General features: G+C 50.7%; 1 protein-coding gene across 5 annotated transcripts in view; it reads left to right on the forward strand.

Annotated features, from left to right (window-relative positions):
* The window catches only part of MARK4 (microtubule affinity regulating kinase 4), an 82,027-nt gene that overhangs the window by 15,878 nt on the left and 46,256 nt on the right, over positions 1 to 19,893 (forward strand). For all 5 annotated transcript variants that reach the window (XM_081868873.1, XM_081868875.1, XM_081868874.1 and 2 more), the window contains exon 2: positions 18,743 to 19,009. In XM_081868873.1, coding sequence (XP_081724999.1) covers positions 18,743 to 19,009 — 267 coding nt within the window. The remainder of the gene's footprint in view (positions 1 to 18,742; positions 19,010 to 19,893) is intronic.

Raw genomic sequence — 19,893 nt, forward strand, 5'->3', positions numbered from 1 at the left:
AGAGCACGGTGCGTAATGGGTCACAGAAAGGCGCTTTGTTCTCATTGGAAACAAGTAAACCGAAGAGTTGCGCATCATCGGGGCTGCTGCTTCCCAGAAAAACCTTCACCGCTGGTGGGAAAATAGCCCCCCAGGGCCCGTCGGCCGAGCAAAACGCAAAGAATCCCAGGCAAGCAGGAAAAAAGGCGAGGTTATTTATTTATTTCTGTATTGCATTTATAGCCCACTTCCCCCCCCCCCGCAAGGAGCTCAAGGTGAGCACACATTGCTCCCCTCCTCCCCACGACATTCTCACAACAACCCTGTGAGGTAGGTTAGGCTGAGAGATGCAGTGACGGGCATCACCTAGGCCCACCCAGTCAGTTTCATGGCCTAAATTGTGCATGGGGCAGGATTTGAACTCTGCTCTCTCCCAAGTCCTAGTCTGACTCTAACCACTGCCCCACACTGTCTCTCAGTAGCTGGTAGGCGGTGCCTAGCTTGGTGGGCACCACCTTGGGCAGGCCTGGGCACAGTCATACCTCAGGTTACAGCCGCTTCAGGTTGCGTGTTTTTTCGGGTTGCGGACTGCCGAAACCTGGAAGTACCGGAATGGATTACTTCCGGGTTTCGGCAGTTGCGCAGAAGCGCTAAATCGCGCTCTGCGCATGCGCAGAATCGCAACCCGCGGGTTGCGAACGCTGTGGGTTGCAAATGGCCATCCCACACAGATCACGTTTGCAACCCGAGCGTCCACTGTATTGGTAAAGGGGCAGGTGTCTCAGGCCATGCACAGAAGTAACAGAATCATCAAATTTACCACCAGATAAATTAGATGTAGCTGAGATTTTGGAACAGGTGGAGGCCCCGGTACCCTCCCTCTGGGGACTCGGTGGCTGAACAGCTGCTTTGCATGCAGAAAGCCACAAACTCGAACTTTGGCATTTGTAGTGATGCAATCTCACTTTGCAAGTCTGGCAAACAGGCCCCCCCCCCATCTGCAAGAGACCCCAGGGAACCTGAGGGAGCAAGCAGTTCTGGACTTGATGGACCAGTGGTCTGAGTCAGTATGACAACAGCAACACAGCTATCCCTGCTCTGTTTAGCCGGTAGGGTCGTAGTCTATTATTATTATTGTTGTTGTTATTATTATTATTATTAATTAGAACAGGACTCTCTAATGTGAGTTATCTCCCGCTTGGACTACTGCAATGCGCTCTGCATGGGGCTACCTTTGAAGGTGACCCAGAAACTACAACTAATCCAGAATGCGGCAGCTAGACTGGTGACTGGGAGTGGCCCCCGAGACCACATAACACCGGTCCTGAGAGACCTATATTGGCTCCCAGTATGTTTCCGAGTACAATTCAGTGTTGGTGCTGACCTTTAAAGCCCTAAACGGCCTCGATCCAGTATACCTGAAGGAGCGTCTCCACCCCCATCGTTCTACCCGGACACTGAGGTCCAGCATCGAGGGCCTTCTGGCAGTTCCCTCACTGCGAGAAGCGAGGTTATAGGGAACCAGGCAGAGGGCCTTCTCGGTAGTGGCACCCATCCTGTGGAACGCCCTCCCACCAGATGTCAAAGAGAACAACAACTACCAGACTTTTAGAAGACATCTGAAGGCAGCCCTGTTTTGGGAAGCTTTAATGTTTAATTGTTGGCTGGGGAAACCCAGCCAGATGGGCGGGGTATAAATAAATTATTATTATTGTTGTTGTTGTTGTTGTTGTTTAATCGTTGAGTCATGTCCAACTCTTCGTGACCCCATGGACCAGAGCACGCCAGGCACTCCTGTCTTCCACTGCCTCCCGCAGTTTGGTCAAACTCATGCTGGTAGCTTCGAGAACACTGTCCCACCATCTCGTCCTCTGTCGTCCCCTTCTCCTTGTGCCCTCAATCTAATAGGTTATTGTATTTTAGTATTCTGTTGGAAGCCGCCCAGAGTGGCTAGGGAAACCCAGCCGGATGGGCGGGGTATAAATAATAAATTATTATAATGCAACCTCCAGGTCCAGAAGAAGTCTAGATAGACTTCTTCTGGACCTGGAGGTTCCATTATAATATAGTTCTAGGGTCTTAGGGGTATTTGGCCACTGTGAGAAAGGGATGCTGGACTAGCAGCCAGGCTCTTTGTGGATTTTTAGGCCAAGGAGTTTTGAAGCGGTTGTTCTCTCTCGGGTGCATCAGCACTTGGCCTCCCTCCTCCCGATAGACCCATGGCAAGAGGGGCGCATGCCCTGAGCTCAGGATTGACCCTGTGAATCATCAGCGGGAAAAGATGCTGCTGTTCTTTCCCCAGGAAGAAGCTGCTAGCTGCAGAATTTTACGGTGCAGGGTTCCCCAGGAGATTGCAGCGAGTTTTCGGGGAGCTCAGAGAGGTCGTGGCCGCAGCTGCCACAACCAGTGGAGCCGTCCTGGCAGTGGTCATAAGAACCACCTTGTGCAGTTAAGAGGCTGCCGGCTGGGTGCACGGCGAGGTGACCTGTGTGACGCAGAGGCCGCCTGCCTTAGCGCTTCCTTCCTTGTTCCTTTGTGTGACATTACTGACCTCTGAATGCTCCCCAGTCCCCACCCTGTTTCTCTGCCACCTGCAAAAGCGGCAACACCAGCCAGTCATAGCTGTCACGGTGGCTTGATTCTGCCAAGCCCTGCTTTAAGCTGCCCTTGCAAGAGCTGAGCTGCGTGGCTGCTCAGGATTAGCAAAGTTGCTTCGCAAGCAAGCCTTGTGCTGGCTGTTAGGTATATGCAGAGAGAGAGAGGTGGACTTAAAACACAAGGAAATAAAAAGTCACTCTCCAGTGCATCTGCCAGTCAGCGATTTATCCAGCTCAATTTACTTCGCGGTCAATACACAGATATGTCACTGTGACTTAATACACAACAATTACCTTTTTAAGAAAGTGGGATTTCAGAATCTCTGGCTTTAAATGTTGCTTTAAATGATTATGTGTATTTCCCCCCCTAGCATTTTTAATGATGATGTAACAGAAGTGGCGGGACGCGGGTGGCACTGTGGGTTAAACCACAGAGCCTAGGACTTGCCGATCAGAAGGTTGGCGGTTCAAATCCCCGCGACGGGGTGAGCTCCCGTTGCTCGGTCCCAGCTCCTGCCAGCCTAGCAGTTTGAAAGCATGTCAAAGTGCAAGTAGATAAATAGGTACCGCTCTGGCGGGAAGGTAAACAGCGTTTCCATGCGCTGCTCTGGTTCACCAGAAGTGTCTTAGTCATGCTGGCCACATGACCCAGAAGCTGTACGCCGGCTCCCTCGGCCAGTAAAGCGAGATGAGCGCCGCAACCCCAGAGTCGGCCACGACTGGACCTCTAATGATCAGGGGTCCCTTTACCTTTAACAGAAGCTGCATGTGGAAGATTCCACACAGATAAAATAGAGCATGTAGTTAAACTGCGGAACTCCCTGCCACCAGCCTAGATGGCTTTAAAAAGAGGATGAGACAAATTGATGGAGGAAGAGAGGGCTATCAATGGCTACCAGCCAGGATGGATATCCTCTGGCCTCCACAGTCGGAGGCAGCAGCGCATCTGAATACCAGTTGCTAGAAAGCCCAGTGCTCAAATCCTGATGGCCAGGTTCCCATCAGGGCATCTGGTTGGCCACTGTGAGACCAGGATCCTGGATTCGATTGGCCTGTGGCCTGTTTTTGTGTTCTCCTTTCCCTCCTTTTCCAAACACATTTAGGAACAGGATGATGATGATAATAATGATAATGATGATAATAATAATAATAATAATAATAATAATAATAATAATAATAAAAAAAAAAAAAAAAAAACAAAAAAAAAACAATTTGTTATTCTTTATACCCCGCCCATCTGGCTGGGCTTCCCCAACCACTCTGGGCGGCTTCCACAAAAACCAAAAATACACTAAGATGTCACACATTAAAAACTTCCCTTCAGATGTCTTCTGAATGTCAGGTAGTTGTTTTTCTCTTTGACATCTGGTATGAGGGCGTTCCACAGGGCGGGCGCCACTACCAAAAAGGCCCTCTGCCTGGTTCCCTGTAACTTGGCTTCTTGCAATGAGAGAATCGCCAGAAGGCCCTCGGAGCTGGACCTCAGTGTCCGGGCAGAACGATGGGGGTGGAGACGCTCCTTCAGGAATACTGGACAGAGGCCGTTTAGGGCTTTAAAGGTCAGCAGCAACACTTTCAATTGTGCTCAGAAACGTATCGGATGGGAGTGAGTAGCCTTGGGACTGGGATTGTCAGCCACAGACCACGAGCCTCTGAGCAGAGCCACCACTAAGACGGCTCACTTTGAAATAACCATTGCAAGGATGGCTAACTCTCCCTTTGTCTGCCCAGCCCATAACTTCTTGCTGCTACCGACGTCTTGCAGGCTGGATGGAGAGCAGCAACGGGCTCAGGGCTCCAAGCCCAGGCCCTGATCCTTCACACAAACACGCTTGTGGGATTTACCGTCCTCCGCTGTGTGGCGAGCAGAGCGACTGGTGGCTACAGCACAGCTTGCCTCCCTGCGCCGGGTCTGCCTTCTCCGCCACGCTCAGAGAAAGCGCCTTCTGAGGCAGAAAAATGCGCCTCCCGGCTCTCTCGTTCGGTCCACTCAAGGAAGAAATGGGGCAGAAAAGGGTTCCTTTGTGTGTGTGGAGAAGGGAAGGCCGGTGTGTGTGTGTGTGTGTGTGTGTGTGTGTTGCAATGTGTCCTTTTGAGACAAAATTTGCTTGCACAGATTCCTCTGGTTTTCACGGGGACGCTGACAACATTTCCAATCACGGTTCCTGCTGGAATAATATCAGTTTGGGAAGGGGCGAGTCTTGTCCGATTCATGCTTGTCTGTTTTGAAACTAGGCAGCAGGTTTCACAGAGTTGTAGCTTTGCAAGCCACCCAAAGGACATCTAGTCTAACCCCTTTGCAATGCAGGAAATGTTGCCATCCTCTCATTCCCTAAGGAGTATCTAAAGGGGGCCTGCTCCCACTCAGCCTTTGAGGTCGTTCCTTCGGGGGGGGGGGAGTGGCTCCCCACCCGCTGAGGGGTTCCAGCGAGATTTTGGGGCCAACCTGAAAAAAAAATATTTCATTTCCCCCAGCCAGTTTGGCCAACAGTGATGTGTGTTTACAGCTTTTAATAGAGGGCTCTCCATCACTGGAGATTTGCAAGCAGAGGTTGGACGGCCACCTGTCAGGGTTTATTTGTGATTCTTGCATTGCACGGGTTGGACTAGATGGCCCTTGGGTTCCCTTCCACGATCCTGTGAATATGATTTTTAATGCTGCGTCGACTGCCGACATTCCTTTTGCTTTCCAGTTGTGGTACAAGGGCCTTGTTAGCCGCTTTGAAACCCTGTTTTAGAAAACCAGGTATAAATACGTAAGTGGTTTTAAAATAGGATTAGGCTGATTAATTCGGGATAAGGCTATCGATGGCTGCTCACCACAATGGCTGTGTTCTGCCTACCTGGCCCGTCAGAGGAGGGGAGGAGTCACAGGTGAGAACAGAATGCTGGATTAGATGGTTGAGCCATTGGCTTGATCCATCCAACAGGCTCCTCTCAGCTTCTCATGCCAATCAATCAATCAATCAATCATTTTATTATACGGTCACACACCTGCTAACAAATTATTACACCCCCAATTTGGCTTTCTGAGATCCAGCTTCCCCCCCACCTGGTACTTTGCCCTCTTGGTGCCATGGGGGGTTTGGGGGTTTGTCTAGGCCAGGCACCCCCAAACACAGCCCTCCAGTTGATTTGGGACTACAGTTCCCATCATCCCTGACCACTGGTCCTGTTAGCTAGGGATGATGGGAGTTGTTGTCCCAAAACAGCTGGAGGGCTGAGTCTGGGGATGCCTGGTCTAGGCCTTTGGAAGCATCGACATGAGCAGGTTCTGGGCTCAGCGAAGGGTGAAGGGGATGGCTGTCGTTTAATTTGATTAGGTGGCAGGGACAGAGAGCGCATTTGAAGATATCTAGCGGCCATAATGCAGTTTTGGGTGGGAATACTCCGCAGTGATTCAGCAGTGGGGTTAATGCATAGCTGTCAACTTACAGATTTGACAATAAGGGACCAGCAGCCTTGAAAATAAGGGACCAGCAGCCAAAATAAGGGACCTGCAGCCTCACCTGTTCCAGGCACTCCAGTCTTCCTGTCCTCCTGCAGTCTGGTCAAACTCATGCTGGTAGCTTCGAGAACACTGTCCAACCAACTTTGTAACCAGAGGTTCAACTGAATAGAATCTGAATCACATGCACCACAAGGCCTATGCAGCCTCAACTTAAGATGGCTCCCCGGCCTGGCTTTGAACTGCAAAGTTTGCAGCAGAACGTGCAACAAAATGGCGTCCAGCATTCAAAAACTCCCTCAGCTTGCATTAACTAGCCACACACAAGGCATGCAAGCTCCACCCCCCAGTCATTCTTAGACTTCTTATTGGGTGAGCAACACAGCCAAGCAACACAGTTGGAGCCTCCCTCCTCCCTGGCCTGCAGGGAGGGAGGGAGAGGAGCTGCTTCCTTTGAAATTTAAGGAACATTTAAGGGACATCCATCAATAAGGGACAGCAGCGGGACATGGCGCTGGAATAAGGGACTGTCCCTTCAAATAAGGGACACTTGACAGCTATGGGTTAATGGCATTTGGGGGGTCATTTATCTGCCCGGAGGCATGGAATGAAGAGCGACTGCTGGCAAGTACTGGTCAGACTCCTAGGACCGACCCCTCAGACAGCAACTGCTGGAGGGGGGGTGGACCTGTTGACAACCCCCCTCCCAGCCGTTCCTCCTAAACTTCCCTGTCAATTGTGCATGGTTAGGGGTCAGAGTAAGGCCACCTCACCACCAGAGCTGAAAGAAGATGCAACTGCTGGTCCAGTTGGCTTCCGCATGTGGAATTGAGAACGGGTGAGCACCATCTTGCCCTTCTCAGGGAGCAAAACACCCTGGGCTGACACTTCTTGCTCCACATTTTCCATAGTTCAGCTTGGACTACTGCAATGCGTTCAACGTGGGGCTACCTTTGAAGGTGACCTGGAAACTACAACTAATCCAAAATGTGGCAGCTAGACTGGTGACTGGGGGCAGCCGCCGAGACCACATAACACCGGTCTTGAAAGACTTACATTGGCTCCCAGTATGTTTCTGAGCACAATTCAAAGTGTTGGTGGTGACTTTGAAAGCCCTAAATGGCCTCAAAGGCCCAGTATACCTGAAGGAGCATCTCCACCCCCATTGTCCATCCCTGACACTGAGGTCCCGCTCTGAAGGCCTTCTGGCGGTTCCCTCATTGCAGGAAGCCAAGTTACAGGAAACCAGGCAGAGGGCCTTCTCGGTGGTGGCACCCGCCCTGTGGAACGCCCTCCCACCAGATGTCAAAGAGATAAACAACTACCTGATGTTTAGAAGACATCTGAAGGCAGCCCTGTTCAGGGAAGTTTTTAATGTGCAACATTTTAATGTATTTTTAATCTTTGTTGGAAGCCGCCCAGAGTGGCTGGGGAAGCCCAGCCAGATGGGCAGGGTACAAATAATAAATTATTATTATTATTATTATTATTATTATTATTGGATCCTGCTTGCAGGTTTCCTACTAGGGCATCTGGCTGGCCCCTAAGGGAACACAATGCTGGACTAGATGGCCCTCTGGCCTGATCCAGCAGCCTCTTCAGGTGGCCCCACCTGGCCTGGGATGGTAGACACATAGTTCAGTCCATAGAGCGCCAGGCTCTTAATCTCAGGGTAGATTAATGCCACATAGAGCGCATTGCTGTAGTCCAAGCGGGAGATAACCAGAGCATGCACCACTCTGGCCAGACAGTCCGCCGGCAGGGAGGGTCTCATCCTGTGTACCAGATGGAGGTTGTGGACAGCTGCTGGACACAGAATTGACCTTCGCCTCCATGGACAGCTGTGAGTCCAAAATGACTCCAAGGCTTTGCACCTGGTCCTTCAGGGGCACAGTTGCCCCATTCAGGACCAGGGAGTCTTCCACACCCGCCCGCCCCCTGTCCCCCAAGAGCTCCCTCCTTTCCTGTGATTTCCAGCAACTGGGATTCAGAAGCCTTTCTGCCCCCTCCTTCTCCATGAATTTCCCCTTTCCTCTTTTAAAGCTGTCTAGGTTGATGGCCATCACTGAATCCTGTGGCAGGGAGTACCACTGTTTAACGTTTAGCCAAAATACGAACGTTGAGCTGGAATCTGCTTCCCTGCCACGTTCGCCCCCTTTTGGTTCTCCTTCTGCCCCCGGAGGGCAACCCAGAGGGGCAAGCCTGCTCTTGCCCTGTGCTGGGGCGAACGGGGGGGGGGGGGTGTCTCCTTGTGCCATGGCAGCAGATTCGAGACCGACGAAAGGAAATTTGGATGCCACGAAACCAAGTCATCTCCTACAGGACGTCGTGGCGGCTGCTTCCTTTGGTGGCTCTCTGTCTCTCTCGAAAAAATGTAGACAAAGTCATAAAGGACAATGTCTGTCGATGCCTATTAGTCATGATGGCTAAGAATAGAACCTCTGTATCCAGAACCAGTATACCTCCCACATCAAGTGGGCTCGTGTTTGGCTGCTTTTACTTCCTGCTGTTGTTTCAAGGGATGTTTTTAACTGTTAATTGATGGTTTCGTCTTCATCTGCCCCTTTGAGCTCTTGGAGGAGAGGCAGGGGATAAATGTGTTAAATATCTTAATCGTCTGTTTCCTAGCCCAAACATAGCCCAACCTTTTCAACTATTCCTCCGAGGACTCGTCTATTCTGGTCTCCCTCCTTCTCACAAGTGTTGACAGGCAGCTACAAGGATGAGACAGGCTCTACCAGGGTTTCTCTTTCCTGCCCCCCCCCCAAATACATGTAGGGTTGCCAACATTTTTGCTCGCTTTGCTCCTGTGCTGTTACCAGCTGCCTGAGATGCAGATAGCTTAGCAGGCGAAGCTTTTCCTGGCCGCTTTTCTCTGTGCCTGGAAAAGTTTCACTTGCTGAACTGTCAACATCTAAGGCTGCTTTTAAAGCCAGCTGAGCAGGACCCACTAAATAAAATAAAATAAAATCAACTTCGCAACTATGTGGTCTTGCGGCAAACCAAGCAGGAGAGGACTGCGTTGCAAGGGGGTGGTTTAGATGACACTTGGGGTGCCTCTGTGATTCTGTGACTGTCCTGGGTTATTATAGGGGCAAAGACGAGCACTCAGTTTATCTGCCAGGCTTCTACCGAAGCCTCCTTTTGCTTGTTCAAACAAGTTCGAAAGTGGGATGGAACATAGATGTGAATCTATGCCTTGGTTCTATTCCAGGGGTCAGCAAACTTTTTCAGCAGGGGGCCGGTCCACTGTCCCTCAGACCTTATGGGGGGGCCGGACTATATTTTGAAAAATAAATAAATAAACATGAACAAATGCCTATGCCCCACAAATAACCCAGAGATGCATTTTAAATAAAAGGACACATTCTACTCCTGTAAAAACACACCGATTCCCAGAACGTCCACGGGCCGGATTTAGAAGGCGATTGGGTCGGATCCGGCCCCCGGGCCTTAGTTTGCCTATCCATGTTCTAGCCTAACGCTCACCCTCACCAGATGTTTGGAACTACAACTCCCATCAGCCCTAATTGGCATGCCCAGAGGCATGATGGGAATTGTAGTCCAACAACAGCTGAATGGAACCAGGGTGGGAAAGACTCCCCTGCTGCCAGTGGGCATAATGGACTCATAGAATTGCAGGGCTGGATGGGACCAGGAGGGTCATCTAGTCCAACCCGCTACAAGGCAGAATTTTATTTTTTTTGCCCAACATGGGGCTCGAACTCACAACCCAGAGATTAAGAACTTCATGCTCTGCCGACCAAGCTATAATCAAGAGGCAGCTGTGAGGTGGGGGCTTCAAGGCCTTTGGGGATATTCGTGTGACTAGTGGCTTTGTATGCTGAAGGCTGCAGGTTCAACCTCTGGGTGGGGCTTCAAAAAAAGTCCTCTTCTGCCTAAAACCCTGGGGAGCAGCTGCCAGTCTGGGTAAGCATCACTGGGTTCAATAGGCAGTGTGGTGCAGTGGTGAGAGTGTTGGAGTAGGACCTGGGAGACTGTTGTTGTTTAGTTGTTTAGTGGTGTCCGCCTCTTCGTGACCCCCTGGACCAGAGCACGCCAGGCACTTCTGTCTTCCACTGCCTCCCGCAGTTTGGTCAAACTCATGTTTGTATCTTCGAGAACACTGTCCCACCATCTCGTCCTCTGTCGTCCCCTTCTCCTTCTACCCTCCATCTTTCCCAACATCAGGGTCTTTTCCAGGGAGTCTTCTCTTCTCCTGAGGTGGCCAAAGTCTTGGAGCCTCAGCTTCAGGATCTGTCCTTCCAGTGAGCACTCAGGGCTGATTTCCTTCAGAATGGAGAGATTTGATCTTCTTGCAGTCCATGGGACTCTCAAGAGTCTCCTCCAGCACCAGAATTCAAAAGCATCCATTCTTTGGCGATCAGCTGGTGATCCTTCACAGATCCCTGCCTTGCCGTGGTGAAGGGGCTTGAATAACTCAGAGAAGCTAAGAGCTATGCCGTGCAGGGCCACCCAAGATGGACAGGTCATAGTGGAGAGTTTTGACCCAACGTGATCCACCTGGAACAGGAACCAACAAGCCACTCCAGTATCCCTGCCAAGAAAACTCCATGGACAAAGACAACGGGGATATAAATACAATTAATAAACAAATAATAGCAGAGGGATGTGATTGATGGCAGCTTCCTTGGGCAGGATAAAAAGAAAGAAAGCAGTGCAGAGCTGAACTGTGGAACTCACTGCCACAGGAGGAGGCAGGGAAGGCCGCCAACCTAGATGGCTTTAAAAGAGGATTGGGCAGAGTCGTGGGGAGTGCTACCGATGGCTACCTGCCATGATGCCAGTGCAGTCGTTGTTGGAATCCACAAGAGGGAGCAGAGTGGTCCTGTGTTCGAGTCCGGCTTTCTGGTTTCCCACAGGACTCTGGCTGGCCACTGTGAGATCAGGAGGCTGGACCAGCTGGGCCATTGGCCTGATCCTGCAATCTCCTCGCTTGCATCTCCTGGGAAAAACCCCAAGTGCTGGGTCCCTTCTCTCTCTTTTTTTTTTATAAATATTTATTAGGGTTTCCAAATTGATAGAAAAAAGAAAAGAGAAAAAACAAAACAAAACAAAAATACAAAGATACAAAATTAAAAAAAACAGTTAAAACAAATATAGTTTCCATTACTTATTTCCATTAACTTGTTTCCCAGACCTCCTCTCACCTCCCCCTTTTGTACTCCAATTCAAATTCTTAACTCGGCAAATCCTTATTATAACTTATTATAACTTATTACAACTTATTGCTCAACCTTTACGTTACAGCTGGTAACCACTTAATTTCTGTCCAACATCCCTCTAATGTCCATTAATTTTGCAATGCCTCTGCAAATAGTCTTTAAATTTCTTCCAGTCTTCTTCCGCCGACTCTTTTCCCTGGTCTCAGATTCTGCCGGTCATTTCTGCTAGTCCCATGTAGTCTATCACCTTCATCTGCCATTCTTCCAGAGTGGGTAAATCTTGTGTCTTCCAATACTTCGCAACCTTCTCCTTGTTCTATCAGGGTGGCAAGTGGTGCATCGCTGAACCTGGCCAGGATCCAGCCCCTAATAAGCACCTTTCCACCTCTCATCAAGCTTCCCTCAGATGGGACAAAAGGGAACCCGCCTTTTGTCTTTCCTGCGAACCGGCCGGGCTTTGTGGCTGCGCCCTGCCTTTCAGGTTGGTTTTCATACCAACCCACTCTCTTTGCTCGCCAATTTTCGGAAGAGCCAGGCTTGCCTTCCGCAGGCCTGGATTCGTAACTGGTTGGTGGAGATTTTTCTTCCCCCTTTCCGAAGACAAGGCTGAGTAAAAAGGAGCGAAGCGGTCGGTTGGCAAACCCACTGGGGATCAGGGTGTGTGTGTGTGCCTTTCTCAGCTGCCACTCCAGAAAGAGCAAAACTTCATTCAAGCAACTCGGCAGTCTGGCACTCTGAGGTTGCCATGGTCTCTATTGTGGGTAGGCAAACTAAAGTTCGGGGGCTGGATCCAGCCCAATCGCCTTCTAAATCCGGCCCACGGATGGCCCAGGAATCAGCATGTTTTTGATGTTTAATCATTTAGTCGTGTCCGACTCTTCGTTACCCCCTGGACCAGAGCACGCCAGGCACTCCTGTCTTCCACTGCCTCCCGCAGTTGGGTCAAACTCATGCTGGTAGCTTCAAGAACACTGTCCAACCATCTCGTCCTCTGTCGTCCCCTTCTCCTTGGGCCCTCCATCTTTCCCAACATCAGGGTCTTTTCCAGGGAGTCTTCACTTCTCATGAGGTGGCCAAAGTCTTGGAGCCTCAGCTTCAGGATCTGTCCTTCCAGTGAGCACTCAGGGCTGATTTCCTTCAGAATGGAGAGGTTTGATCTTCTTGCAGTCTATGGGCCTCTCAAGAGTCTCCTCCAGCACCAGAATTCAAAAGCATCCATTCTTCGGCGATCAGCCTTCTTTATGGTCCAGCTCTCACTTCCATACATCACTCACTTCCATGTTCTTATATGAGTAGAATGTGTCCTTTTATTTAAAATGCATCTCTAGGTTATTTGTGGGGCCTGTCTGGTGTTTTTACTTGAGTAGAATGTGTGCTTTTATTTAAAATGCATCTCTGGGTCATTTGTGGGGCATAGGAATTTGTTCACCCCCCTCCAAAAAATATAGTCCGGCCCCTCACAAGGTCTGAGGGACAGTGGACCGGCCCCCTGCTGAAAAAGTTTGCTGACCCCTGGTCTCTATGATAAATGGCTTTTGCAGTGGCTTAAAATGCAAGCCCAGTCGCCTTGTGCTGCGGCTGGTGTGGCCAAGGCAGTGCGCTCTGATTGTTGCCATTGAACATGTGTTGGCTCGGGCTTATGGGAGTTGGAGTCACATGGAAGAGGGAACATGCTTGTTTTCTGCTGCTCTGGAGGGTAAGACTTGAACCCGTGGCTTCAAGGAACCAAAAGGGATATTCCGACTAAATATCAGGAAGAGCTTTCTGACAGTAGGAGCTGTTTGACCGTGGAATGGAAGGTAGTGGACACTCCTTCCCTGGAGATTTTTAAGCAGAGGTTGGATGGCCATCTGCCATTGATACTTTAGCTGAGATTCCTGCATTGCCGGGGGTTGGACTGGATGACCTTTGGGGGTCCCTTCCAACTACAGTTTTGTGGTGCTATGATTCTAGCTGCTCATGAATGAATGCATGCCGGGAGATGCGGAACAGATAAAAGAAAACCCTTCTTCACACAATGTGTGGTTAAACTGCGGAACTCCCTGCTACTGTAGGCAGTGATGGTCACCAGCTGGATGGCTTTAAAAAAGGACAAGACAAATTCATGGAGGAAAGAGCTGACAATGGCTACTAGCCACAGTGGCTATGCTGTGGTCAGAGGCAGCAATGCTTCTTAATACCTACGGGACCGCCTCTTCTGGTATGCCCCGCGGAGGACCTTAAGGTCCACAAATGGCAACGCTTTGGAGGTCCCAGGTTGCAAGGTGGTTAGATTGGTCTCAACTAGGGCCTGGGCCTTTTCAGTACTGGCCCCGACTTGGTGGAACGCTCTGTCACAAGAGACCAGGGCCCTGCGGGACTTTTCTGCAGGGCCTGCAAGACAGAGCTATTCTGCCTGGCCTTTGGCTTGGACTCAGTCTGACCCTTATTTTTCTCTCCCCTTATGGTCTTGATCTATGGGCTACTTTTAAAATGAGGCTGCATTTAAATGGCATTTTAACCTGTATTTTAAATTGGTCCCCCCACCCCCACTATGTTTTTTACTGTGATTTTATTGGTGTTAGCGGCCCTGAGCCCAGCTCTGGCCAGGGAGGGCAGGGTATAAATAAAATTTATTATTATTATTATTAATAATAATATCTGTTGCTGGAAACCGAAGGAGGGGAGTGTTGGTCTTGTGTTCGGGTCCTGCCTTCGGGGTTCCCTTTGAGGCATCTGATCGGCCACTTGTGAAAACAGGATGCTGGACTAGATGGGACATTGGTCTGATCCAGCAGCCTCTTTTGATGCCCCTAAGCTTATTTTTCCCATCTGAGGTTTAACCCAAAGTACCCGTGGGAGAAAGAGGACACGGGTGGCGCTGTGGGTTAAACCACAGAGCCTAGGACTTGCCGATCGGAAGGTCGGTGGTTCGAATCCCCGTGACGGGGTGAGCTCCTTTTGCTCGGTCCCTGCTCCTGCCAACCTAGCAGTTCAAAAGCACGTCAAAGTGCAAGGAGATAAATAGGTACCGCTCCGGCGGGAAGGTACCGGTAGAAGGCGTTTCTGTGCACTCCTCTGGTTCGCCAGAAGCGGCTTAGTCATGCTGGCCACATGACCTGGAAGCTGTACACCGGCTCCCTTGGCCAATAAAGCGAGATGAGCGCCGCAACCCCAGAGTCAGTCGCAACTGGACCTAAAGGTCAGAGGTCCCTTTACCTTTACTCGTGGGAGAAAGGGGACGCGGGTGGCGCTGTGGGTTAAACCACAGAGCCTAGGACTTGCTGATCAGAAGGTCGGCGGTTCAAATCCCCATGATGGGGTGAGCTCCCGTTGCTCGGTCCCTGCTCCTGCCAACCTAGCGGTTCGAAAGCACGTCAAAGTGTATGTAGATAAATAGGGACTGCTCTGGTGGGAAGGTAAACGGCGTTTCCATGTGCTGCTCTGGTTCGCCAGAAGCGGCTTAGTCCTGCTGGCCACATGACCCAGAAGCTGTCTGCGGACAAATGCCGGCTCTCTCGGCCTATAGAGCGAGATGAACACGCAACCCCAGAGTTGTCCGCAACTGGACCTAACGGTCAGGGGTACCTTTACCTTTACCCATGGGAGAAGCTCTGTTGAATTCGAGTAGGATTTCAGAACCACAGTTAAAACGATCTCCTTGTTGTGGGTGCCCATTGGAATTTGATTTATGAAAATGCGTTGTCTGTTTGAAGCTAGTTTCGAACCGGAAGGTCCCGTTTTTAGAGTGTGTGTGTGTCTGATTCGTAGATTCAAATCCAGGTGTTCTTGATTCCTAAAATGATGTTATGTGCTGGGATTCCTCCGGCTTGCCAAGGGGAAGGTCTCTGGGACGGGGCACCCCTTGGCAGGAGCTGGGATGGAGCACCCGGCAGCCTCCCCTCCCGGCCTGTGCCAGGCGGTTAGATTGGGCCTGGGAAGCATCCTGGTGGCTCTTGATCTCCATAATCTCCTCGGACTTAAAGATCTTTTGCTGTCTAAGCTTGTTAAGGCGAACGGCCTCCCAGGGGAGTTTTCTGGGACGTGGACTTGCCAGGCCGGAATGCCTCCGTGAACCCGGGCCAGGTGCAATTGCAGCCCCACCAACGGTGCTGAGATCGCAGGAGGCACAAACAACACCTTTTAACCTTGCCTTGCAGTTTATTATCAATTGGAGTTGGGGGGGGGCTTCAACTTAGCTGTCAACTGTCCCTTATTTGGCAGGAAAGTCCCTTATTCCAGCGCCGTGTCCTGCTGCTGTCCCTTATTGATGATGTCCCTTAAATTTCCCGGGTTTCCAAGGAAGCAGCTCCTCTCCCTCCCTCCCTGCCGGCCAGGGAGGAGGGAGGCTCCAGCTGTTTTGCTTGGCTGCGTTGCTCACCCAATAAGGAGTGTTAAGAACGACTGGGGGGTGGAGCTTGCAGGCCTGGTGCCCATCAAATCGGCCGTGTTGCCTGGGGACTCGCCTTTGCTCAGCGCTTCCCAGCGGAGAGGTGACGGTGGTTTTCCTTGCTGCATCCCCTTTGCCGGGTTGCTGCGCTGTGGGAACCACCGCCTGAGGCTTCGTTTGGCTGCTGGTTGACTAAAATCCCTTATTTGGCGGCTGCTGGTCCCTTATTTTCAAATCTGTAAGTTGACAGCTATGGGCTTCAATGGATATCTATCTTTCTCTCATCATGGGACCCAAGGCCTTGGACAGGTAGTTTTGAGGGCGTCACCTGCTAGTAGATTGACAGGACACATCTCTGGACCTGGGTAATTTTACGGTCACACGCAAGGACCAACGTGATATTTATTTATAAAAGATATTGGTGCACCACTGTGCCAAAGAATATGAACGTATTAAAGCAGTTGTTTGTTTTGTTTAGTCGTTTAGTTGTGTAGCATTCCCAAAACAAGGAAGGATTGGACTCTGATTAATAAAATACACACAAGGCTTGACCAGCAGGACTCTGGGTTGTTGTTGTTTAGTCGTTTAGTCATGTCCAACTCTTCGTGACCCCCTGGACCAGAGCACACCAGGCACTCCTGTCTTCCACTGCCTCCCGCAGTTTGGTCAAACTCATGCTGGTAGCTTCAAGAACACTGTCCCACCATCTCGTCCTCTGCCGTCCCCTTCTCCTTGTGCCCTCCATCTTTCCCAACATCAGGGTCTTTTCCAGGGAGTCTTCTCTTCTCATGAGGTGGCCAAAGTCTTGGAGCCTCAGCTTCACAATCTGTCCTTCCAGTGAGCACTCAGGGCTGATTTCCTTCAGAATGGAGAGGCTGGATCTTCTTGCAGTCCATGGGACTCTCAAGAGTCTCCTCCAACACCATAATTCAAAAGCATCAATTCTTTGCCGATCAGCCTTCTTTATGGTCCAGCTCTCACTTCCATACACCACTACTGGGATGTATGGAAGTTAGCAAAGCAGTTAAGGTAAAGGGTAAAGGGACCCTTGACCATTAGGTCCAGTCGTGGCCGACTCTGGGGTTGCGGTGCTCATCTCGCTCTACTGGCCGAGGGGGCCGGCATACAGCTTCCGGGTCATGTGGCCAGCATGACTAAGCCGCTTCTGGCGAACCAGAGCAGCGCATGAAAACGCCGTTTACCTTCCCGCCGGAGCGGTACCTATTTATCTACTTGCACTTGACGTGCTTTTGAACTGCTAGGTTGACAGGAGCAGGGACCGAGCTCACCCCGTCGCGGGGATTCGAACCGCTGACCTTCTGATCAGCAAGTCCTAGGCTCTGTGGTTTAACTCACAGTGGCACCTGCGTCCCACGCGCAAAGCAGTTAGCGGCAGCCAAACGCAAAAACCATCTAATAAAATCCGTAAAGAAGTTAAGAGTTTTAAAACAGGTGTCAAATAACTGGTGTGGGGAAGATGTATTCTTAATTGCCTGCCTAGGCCTGACAGAACAGAAATGTGTTCTGTAGGCATCTAAAAGTTGGCACAGAAGGCGCCTGCTGGATCTCTAGTGGCAGAGAGTTGCACAGGACTTGGTTTCTTTCTCTCCTGTGATCTCCTGGCGGGGTCTGTGTGTCCCTCCTTGCTGCTGCAGTCAGTAGACAATCTGCTGCACCACTGCTATGATACAGATGGTCCTGAGTTCAAAACTCCATGACATCTCCAGGCAGGGCTTGGGGAGAGAGCTGCGGCTGTCAGTCAAAGCAGACAATACTGAGTTTGGTGAATTAGTACAAAGCAGCTGTCAGAATGTTCCTACGACCCTAACACTATACCCCGCCAACTCCTGGACAGCTACAGTGGCACTGGTTGGCAGAGGGGAGAGAAGATTTGGCAAAAAATGGGGGGTTGGAGCTTGTGGGTATAATGAATGACCCCCCTACTCTCCAAAATGTACATCGAGAAGCGTGAAGAGGGCCAACTGCCCATTTGTGGTGTTTTTTTAAAAATCTCTTTTATTCAATTTCACATTACACATTTAAATTCAAACATTGATCATAATCATTAACATTTAGTATTTCCTGAATCCTTAGACTCCACCCCCATGGTTTCCATTATCAAACATTTTCTATTGCATCATATATTTTTAATCCTGCCAAAGTCTTTAGTTGTTTTACAGTGTTCTCTTAAGTAAATTGTAATTTTCCCCCCCCATTCCTTCTTAAAGTTTCTGTCTGGTTTCTGATTTTCCCGGGCCATTTCGGCATAGTCCATCATCTTCATCAACCATTCGTCTCTGGTCGGGACTTTATCTTCTTTCCATCTCTGGGCCAGTAGTGTCGTTGCATAGACGAATAATCATTCTGCATCTAGAATTCCTAGTAAAAAAAAGCTTCTGGTTTTTCCCCACAAACATTATTTTAAACAATTTTTTTTCAACTCGTTATATATCACTCATTATGTATTGTATCAATAGGTATGCAGGTGGTGCTGTGGGTTAAACCACAGAGCCTAGGACTTGCCGATCAGAAGGTCGGCAGTTCAAATCCCCATGACGGGGTGAGCTCCCGTTGCTGGGTCCCTGCTCCTGCCAACCTAGCAGTTCGAAAGGATGTCAAAGTGCAAGTAGATAAATAGGCACCACTCTGGCGGGAAGGTAAACGGTGTTTCTGTTCACTGCTCTGGTTTCGCCAGAAGCGGCTTATTCATGCTGGCCACACGACCCGGAAGCTGTCTGCAGTCAAATGTCAGCTCCCTCGGCCAGTAAAGTGAGATGAGCGCGCAACCCCAGAGTCGCCTGCGACTGGACTTGACTGTCAGGGGGCCTTTACCTTTACCTTATACAGTCATATCTCGAGTCACAGACACTTCAGTTTGCGTTTTTTCAGGTTACGGACTGCTGAAACCCAGAAATACCGGAACAGGTTACTTCCGGGTTTCGCGGTTGCGCATGCGCAGAAGACCAAATCGCAACCCGCGTGTGCGCAGCTGTGGGTTGCGAATGTGCATCGTGTACGGATCATGTTCGCAACCCGAGCATCCCTAAATTGTATCACATGTGGTGATGGACTTGCAAGATAACAAAAGCATTCTGGGAAATGATATATCCTTTGCCCCTTCGTATGTAACGTCTCCGTCTTCCTTTTCTCCCCCCGCCCCCAGCACCAGCGCTGCCCGGTGGTCACCCTCGACCCGCCCCCCGCCCCGGCGACGCCTCCGCTGTCCCCGCAGCCCTCCACCCTGGCCAGCAGCCGCTCGGAAAAGGGCTCGTCATGGTCCAGCCGCTCTCTGGGCGCTCGCTGCCGCAACTCCATCGCCTCCTGCGCCGACGAGCAGCCGCACATTGGCAACTACCGGCTCCTCAAGACCATCGGAAAGGGCAATTTCGCCAAGGTCAAGCTGGCCAGGCACATCCTGACAGGAAGGGAGGTAAGCGGGGCCGGAAGGGGTGGGGTGCAAGGATGGGCAAAAAGGGTTGATTGATTGATGGATGGATGGATGGATGGATGGATGGATGAGTTAGGCTCACTCGCAGGCCGCTTCCCAGCAGCATACAGCAAGCATTCGAAACATCAAAATCCAAGCAGGTGAAGCACCGAGCACGTCAGCAAATTCCAAAATCAACAACTTAACCGGCACAGAATAAATTGAATTGCACACAGACATACACATATTTTCTAGGTTTAAGTACAACATACAGTGGTACCTCGGTTTGCTGATGGGATCCGTCCCAGAGCTCTGGACAGATCCTGAGGAATTTGCAACCGGAGGCCCTTGTTCTGCGCATGTGCACAGCGCAATTTAGCGCTTCTGTGCATGTGGTGAAACCTGGAAAAACACTTCCTGGTTTGCCGCGGACGTATTCCAAAGGACACGTAACTGAAGGTGACCGTAAGTAGTAATATGCTGTTGTTATGTGGGTGAGGCAGAAGGGGTCTCTGGAGGAAAAAGAAGGGGGAAGGTTGCCTTTGGCAGGAGCCTAAAAACACTCATTGCAGCAGGAAACCTTGTTTTGTGGGCTGCCCAGCGGCGTAGCGTGGGTTGTCAGCACCCGGGGCAAGGCAAGTACTTTGCGCCCCCTAACCCGGGGCAAGGCAAGTAATTTGCGCCCCCTAACCCGGGGCAAGGCAAGTAATTTGCGCCCCTAACCTGCCGCCGCTGCCAGCTTCTTCTTGCTGCTGCCTGGGCTGGGGTATTTGCGGTAAGGTAGCCACGGCGGCGGCGGCGGGTCCATGTTAGGTGATCTGAGGCGAGTTGCCGCTGGCGCTGCCGCCCAAACGACGCCGCTTGCCCGGAGGAGGAGGAGGGCAGAG

The sequence above is a fragment of the Podarcis erhardii genome (assembly GCF_964252035.2).
Source record: "Podarcis erhardii genome assembly, chromosome: 7".
In the NCBI taxonomy this organism is placed as follows: Eukaryota; Metazoa; Chordata; class Lepidosauria; order Squamata; family Lacertidae; genus Podarcis; species Podarcis erhardii.